The sequence below is a fragment of the Nicotiana tabacum genome, chromosome 20 (genome assembly GCF_000715075.1).
Source record: "Nicotiana tabacum cultivar K326 chromosome 20, ASM71507v2, whole genome shotgun sequence".
NCBI classification, from domain to species: domain Eukaryota; kingdom Viridiplantae; phylum Streptophyta; class Magnoliopsida; order Solanales; family Solanaceae; genus Nicotiana; species Nicotiana tabacum.
The window spans coordinates 59210489-59218117 of NC_134099.1; the positions used below are offsets into that span (position 1 = coordinate 59210489).

The 7629-nt window shown below is 36.2% G+C and overlaps 1 protein-coding gene across 2 annotated transcripts; it reads right to left on the bottom strand.

Moving 5' to 3' along the window:
- Positions 1 to 1051: 1051 nt before the first annotated feature.
- On the bottom strand, positions 1052 to 6315 carry LOC107805827 (uncharacterized). 2 transcript variants are annotated; one of them, XM_016629912.2, is made up of 8 exons: positions 6008 to 6315; positions 5807 to 5915; positions 4864 to 4979; positions 4539 to 4658; positions 4273 to 4362; positions 3213 to 3352; positions 1634 to 1901; positions 1052 to 1500 (listed from the first exon to the last, which is right to left on the bottom strand). In XM_016629912.2, exons 1-8 carry the CDS (start codon positions 6212 to 6214, stop codon positions 1348 to 1350), a joined length of 1203 nt encoding a protein of 400 aa, XP_016485398.1. In that variant the 5' UTR covers positions 6215 to 6315; the 3' UTR covers positions 1052 to 1347. The 2 variants fall into 2 exon arrangements, with proteins under 2 accessions (XP_016485398.1, XP_016485399.1); XM_016629913.2 differs by having other exon boundaries at positions 1634 to 1703; positions 6008 to 6304.
- Positions 6316 to 7629: the final 1314 nt, after the last annotated feature.

Sequence of the window (7629 nt, forward strand, 5' to 3'; positions counted from 1 at the left end):
CTTAAAATTTAACCCCACAAAAACTAATCAAAACAATTTATTATACACTACTTACAAGTACAAATAACTTGAGTAGAAAAGAATAAAGTTTTTTTACATGAAGGAACAAAAAGGATGACAAACCTGCAATTTGAACTTTGAACTTGCTGCTATGAAGGAGAATGGAGTTCTCTTTGTATTTGTAAAAAAAAAATTAAATATTCGTTGTTTTAGGAGATATTAGCAGACTAGCGGACAAGATAAAGAATTGGGAAAGACCATAAATTAGGACTTCAATCAATAAAAAAAGTCTTGACTTTTGACTTTAATACATTTCAACTCCTCTTTAAAACTTTTGATTAATTACAAGTTGACTTTTCAGAATTTGGGTATTATATGAAGGACTTATTCAACAAATTTTTTTAATGAGAAAAAATCTCTAGGCTTATACCTCACTACAAAATCGCGCCTCAAACGCTCGGGAGTCGCCCTAACGCCCGAGCATACGCCTCTTGAGACTTTTGCCCCACACGATTGCCTCGGGGCATTTTTTGTGCGCCTCACCCCAAGGCTCGCCCCGAAAACGCCTTTTAAAACACTACTTGTAGCAACCCAAATGAAATAAATGAGCTATTAACTGACTTGGGTTAGTTGGCCAACCAATGGTATGGTTGCACGGTGTCTCACTAAGGCAATGAAGAGATAATATCCATACAACAAATACACAAGATTTCCCAGTTTTAATTTGCAAACTCAAGGGTGCTTCACCACTATGAATTTGAGACTTGTTGAAAAATTATGAGAACAAATAAAGTTATTATGAGGGTGTTTGGATTGTGCTTATTGGCTTTTAAGCCTTTTTTAGTTTGTGTGACATAAAAAGTACAAAAACAAGCCAAAAGCCAAAGTTGGGTATTACCAACTTATGACTTTTGGCTTTTAGCTTAAAAGCTACTTTTTATAAGCCAGTTCCAAACACCCTCTATGTCCAAGATTCAGAACATGTCAAAATCCACTGAATTTAAGTAGGAGAATATTGAAGACTATTTTAAACTAGTACTGTTCTCCAGATGCCAAAAGATAATTAGTATATAGTGATAGAATGCTTAACTTGTTAGAAGTAGAGAATAACCACTTACAATATTGTAACTTTGTAAGTAACCTAAGGCTCCTATATAAAGCTCTTCTTGTAGATCGTTATTCAATCAACTCAGAAGGTTCACTTCTCTTTGTTTCACAGAAAGTTACACCAAATAAAGCAGAAGGAAAGACGATTCGAAAAAAAGAGTACGCAAAAGTCTCGAGGGAAAAAAAAAATACAAAAAGACCGTCCATCAACCTAGATGAACATAGGAAGATTAATAGCTGTTACCTCCTAACCATGCCTGAACTTTGAAGAGTTCTACAGTAGTCCATCATAATGGGAGAATTCTTAACAATTTCCCATATCTTGGCAGAATTTTTCAGCCAATCACGCTCGGACACAGTCCTTGAGAAAGATGGACCTCTCATTGACAAAACCTGAGGAATCAATAACTTGAAGTTAGTTCCCTAAGTATTTTCACAGAACATTACGTCTGGAATATCTGAGAAAAACAAAAAGGTGTGGGTGTGTGCTAAACTGCAGATGTTGAAGGGTGAGGGAGAGTGGAACCTGATCCCGCAAATTCCATAATGCTGAAATGTGGCTTTCATACTGTGGCTTCAAGGATTCATCTTTATTTCTAGATGGCAGTAGAAATAATTTCAAATATTCAGATTCTCGATCAGCACTATGTGAGTTGAGAGGAACAGCAGAAACATGACTCTCTTTGGCAGTTGTGTGGTTTTTTGATCTCAGAATAGATAAAGAGCAAAAGATTTGTGTGAGTGCCTTCTTCAATTGAACAACGTTACATGGTGTTAGATCTTCAGTGGGTAGTCTAAAAATTAAAAAAAGGCAGAACAACAAACTGAGTATTGGTTCCAGGGGAAATGAAATAAAAATTAACAAGAGCAGCTCCTGTGCAACCCTATAACATTATACAGAGCTATATAGAGCGAGTTATCCAATAGCTGGTAATGAAGACAACAATTAACTTTCAGGTACTGGGAAAAGGTCGCACAAAGCAGGAGCATCTTTTGGTAACTCTGATTTATTTGATGTAATTACGGCACGAACAGAAAAACTTGCATTGTGCAGTTATAAGTTATAACCATGTGCCCATACATCATCGAGAACTACTGATTCATAGGTCCAAGCAGAGAAGAACACTTGAAGTACCTTCTACATTAACTAACGATTAATTCAACTTTTATATATGATATTATACCCGTTCTCTTTAACCAGTTTATGTTCAACATGGTGATGTAACCAAATTCAAGGTAAACCAGAAGCTACAAACTTGTAAAGATCTAAATTTAATATCACAATCACTATAACTTGAACAATGCCTAAGATTGCGTAAGAATCAGTTTTCATGTTTTGTGTAAAAATCTAATACACCTCTCAAGTTTTTGAGTATAGACAAACACCCCTTTTCTCTTATTTGTCAGTGAACGACCAGTCATTGACCTGCCACAATAAACTAAAGGCCTATTTTTCCCTTGTACTTGTAAGTTTCCCGTTGTTTTCTAACCTTGTTAATTTCTCTGCACTTCCTCATTGAACTAAATATGCCTCCACTAATTTGCTACTCGATTGCTCCAGCATACAGCCTCCCTCAATGTCCTTCCCTCAACCACCTCAATGATCATCTTGTCACCTGGTAGGCTCCCCCTCTCCCGACCAAAACACCATTAAGACCCTTTCTCTGCTAAGCACTCCTTTATATAAGCTTAATCTAAGTTTTTCCGTTAAAATTCCTTCCAAAATAAAAGCCAAAAACTGAAAAACAAAGCAAAAAATTGAAAATTACTTGAAGTTAAATCCTTAAAACGGACTTTTGCAGAGGGGATGAGCAGTGAAAGACTGTGGAAGGAACCGGAAATCAGTCCTTTAGCTCATATTGACCAGTCAATTAGTAAGAAATAAGAAAAAGGAAGGTCTAGATATTGTTGAAACCTCTAGGTGTTTGGATTTATGGATCAAAGCTTGAGCGGTAACTGATTCTACTATGTAAATTAAATAAGCATTTTGAAGATAACTTTAGCATAAACATGGAAGTTTGAACATCTTGGCCCATCTCTTTCATCATCATAACTAATTCACCAGTCCATGCTAAAAGCAGGATCAAAAGTTTAGATTAACGCACTTTGTATGCACAAAAACTGGATCAGCCATGTACTCTTCTCCACTGTCCAGAATTTTCTCTCTGCTTTCTTTCTCAGAGCTTTGAGGATGGGAAAGGGTTAAAGATGATGGATCAGGTATGCCATGTTTTAGCAAATCAACCTGGAAGAAGAGCACAACAGTACCATATCATGGAAATGCAAGTGGAAAAACACGCTAGGAGGTTTTCTTAGAAGCAAGACATCACTCAAGAATCAAACAGTTACATTACCATATGCTGGGCAAGTAACTTTAGCAGCCACATAAGTTGTTGATAGTTGAAGTTAAATTTCAACCACACAGTTACGAAAACAATTTCCAAATAGGGCATGAAAATAAAGGAGAACGGGGTCTTGCTAAGTATAGAACTGTAACATAGAGCAGCAGAAAATCAGAGCTTAGATGAGAAGCTTTCTTAAAATCGAATTCTTTTTGGCAACAAAGGCTGCTAGCGCTTTACATCTTGTCACTTCTGACAAAGGTACACGAGAAAGGAGTCATTACATAACCTAATTTAGAACTTTGAGGTAACTGCATCACATGATAGACACTAGATGTGTTTGGTAGAGCAAAATGAATTACTTGATACATCAACCACACTTTATTTGTAATAAGTATAAACAGCTAAATCTGCTACTTGAATATAAAATTGGTAGATAATTCTAGATATTTTTTTCATTTCCAATCAACTACTACAGCTACATAATAAAATTTAACTTTTTTTAATATAAAGAAAAAATCATGACTAACCAAATAACTTAAATATGTTAAGTTTCATGTGTCAATTTACAATTCCATATTGCCGGCCTGTCTTTGAATGAGCACTTCCAATTGCAACACACTTATTGTAGTGAATAGCTATAAAAATTGAAACTTAGTGAGTTAATTGTGTACTGACGAGAGTTTCAGCAAATAAACATATTTTCTAATTTTATCAGACAACCAGCTACATCCATCTTCTCCAAGAAACTATGACGATAGGTTACAACCATTTTGTAGACAAACAAGTAACATTCTAAAGCAGTTAAAGGTGAATTAAATACCGTTGACATGAGTCGCCACATGCTAGCATCATGGACTCCTTCTGATACCACTAATATGATGTGACAAATGGATGCAAGCAGAACACCAAGCTAGAAACATCCCTTGCACCACAAGCGAACAAAGTAATATTACAATTTTGGCTTTCAACACCTTAAAGCAAGGGAGGGCGAGGGATCGGGGTGAAAACCACTAGGTAATACATAAAAGAGTCAGCTCCTGCATCATCAATGATGAAATTGATGCAATCATCTAACTCGGAATTTACCTGGATGCTCATCAGTTCATGAGCTAGCTCAGCTGATAAAGATTCGCCGCTTATAATGGGTACGATGGATGAGCCATCTGGTCTAATCATTTCAGCCAAAACCGAAGGGCTAAAAACAGGCTGTCAAAATCAACAAAATATCAAAGGTATTTGGATAAGGATTCCACCGTGGACTTGTATTAGAAAGAATAGACAACAAAGGAACCCATATAGCATGTTGAACTAGAAGGCTTCGAATTACTGATGGCATTATCACTTGTACAAGCAATAAAAGCAAGAGTTTGAAGTCCGGAAGAAAAAATTTCAACTAATGAGTGAAAGAAACCTGAGTATCAAGCAGTATAATCCGTTCAGCAGAAACCCGCGGTTCAATGCCAACTGTACAATGTTTCGACAGAGCCCTTGTTTCTTCTGTTTCTATAGCAAAGGGAGGAAGCACTCCTGGAATACAACATTTCAAAATTTTTGCCCTCTGGAACTGTCTTATTCAAAGCTTCAACTTTTATACACTAACTGTATTACCAATTACAGGTAACTTTCTATAAGAAGCACGGATTAGTAACCTGCAAAAACTGGCAAGTGATGTGTTTGTTTTTTATGCTGTCAGTGTAAACAATTTATTTAACGGCAAATGGCCAAATATACCCCTGTAGAAAAGGTTTAAATATACCCTTTGTTATACATTGAGTCCAAATATACCTCTGCCATAATACTATTGATTCAAATATACCCCTCTTCTGTTAAGTTTGTCCAAGGTAGACATCCAATCCTATGTGACACTGATATTTGATGAGGTGGATGCCACCTCAGTGCCCCTAATCCATATATAAACTAAAATTTGAAATACAATATTTTTCATGATAGCAGTAATGGTGCCAACAGTGGTGGAGGGAAAGGAATTTTTAGTGGTGGAAAAAAATAGAAGGGAGGGGTAAAATGTGTTAGGGTCGCTGAGGTGGCAAGCCATGTGGCATAACACCTTATCAAATGTCAGTGCCACGCAAGATTGGATGTCCAATTTGGACAAACTTAATGGGAAATGTGTATATTTGAACTAATAGTATAACAACATAGGTATATTTGGACTCAAAGTATAACGAGGGGTACATTTAAACCTTTTTTGATAGTACACGGGTATAATTGACCCTTTTCCGTTTATTTAATTACATTTTCTCATATCACTAAAGGTGCATGCGTAGTGATAATTAGAAAAACAAAAGCATCATTCCAGGAAAAGAAGAATAACAATCATGTGCAGCTTTAGTTACCAGGGGAGGTAGCATCAAAACCATATATTTCGTTCATTATAGTGGACTTCCCAACCCCTGGAGGACCAATCACACCCACCACTGTAAAGTCCGTATTATCCGTTAGAAACTGCCATCATATAAAATAAAATAAAAAGGTCGTAAATTCAGAGAAATAGTACCGATAAATTAATTTCCACTAGCAGTAAAAGAAATACTAACCGGGAGAAAACGATCACTGTGGAAATCCCAGGTATCAGAGAGAAGATTAAGAGAACCAAAGCGTGGGCGGTGAGCATTAGAATCAGGGTCGTCAGGGCCGCCGCGGTTGAATTTGCCGGCGCTAACAAGTCCAGGCTTCGCTAATAGGATTTTTGGAGCTTGATGAGACTTCTCGCCCGAACTAGGGTTTCCACCACTGCCCGCCATCGCTTCTCTCCGATTTCGGCTCTGTCACAGCGGTTGGAATAGTAAAATGAGTGCAAAGCATAAAGCTCCCACTTTTTAAGCTGGGAATTTATTGTTAGTTTAGAACAGTCAAACAAACACCCCTCCATTTCAATTTATGAAAAAAAATAAAACTTTTGAACTTGTCACGTAAAATAAGGTATATATATTTTATATAACTATAAAATATTGTATAAAAGTAAATTATTTTCAAATATAGAAAGTAGTCATTTTTTTTGTACAAACTAAAAAGAAAATAAATTCATATAAATTGAAACAGAGGGAATAATTTTTTGATTGCCATAAATATTTTGAATTGTCAATTATTATTAATAATTTTTAAATATATAAATATTATTAAAAAATTTAAATATTTTGTATTCATATTCATAATCAGAATAAACAAAATTTGACGGAGGAAGTATTTTGTAGTTTTATTTAGGGATTTCTACACTGTATAGATAAAAAAAATGTGAAAAATATATTTTAACACTACCAATAACTTTTAAAATTCATATTTGGCTGATGAAATAATACTGAGATCTATTTCAAGTCTTGTACTTATCAAAGAACTCATAATGAAAATAATATACTAACGACAGTCGTAACATCTCTTCCCATTTCTTACTTCTTCTCTAGCATAATACATATTTTCTTCATAAACTATTCCAATTTTTTCAGTTGCATACCTAAATTTTGTGGATATTCTATGACACCAATAATTATTTTGAACTGAAATTAATACCACACCAAGAGACCAACATCAATGGCAAGGAACGCATTGTATGTCACTCGTTCAACTGTATTTCCAAATTCCAATCAAGTTTTTCTTTCTTTATTAAAATTTTTTAAGTCTCAAAGTGTAATCTTATTATCATTTTTTTATTTCTTTTATCACCATTTTATTACGCAGTGTAATCTTTCTTTATTAAAGTTCGGTGGCGAAGACTCAAATTGACTATCTCCTTCTTAGGAGATGCGACAGAAGGTTGTGCGAGGATTGCAAAGTTATCCCAGGTGAGACCCTTGCAACGCAACATAGGCTCTTGGTGATGGACGTTAGTATTATGATAAGAAGGAAACAGAGGTCAGTACGAGGCCGCCCGAGGATTAGGTGGGGCGCCTTGACTAAGGTTAAAGCCCAGGAGTTGGAAGTAAGGTTGGCGGCAATGGGAGCTTGGAGAAGTAGTGGGGACGCAAACACTATGTGGTCGACGACGGCGGACTATATAAGGAAGGCGGCGAGAGAGGTTTTAGGGGAATCTTCAGGCCGCACATGTGGCCACAAAGGAGACTGGTGGTGGAATGCAGTTGTACAAGGTAAAGTGGAAGCGAAGAAGGTGGCTTACCTGCGGTTAGTGGGGAGCACTGGAGAGGAGGAGAAGAGAGCGAACATT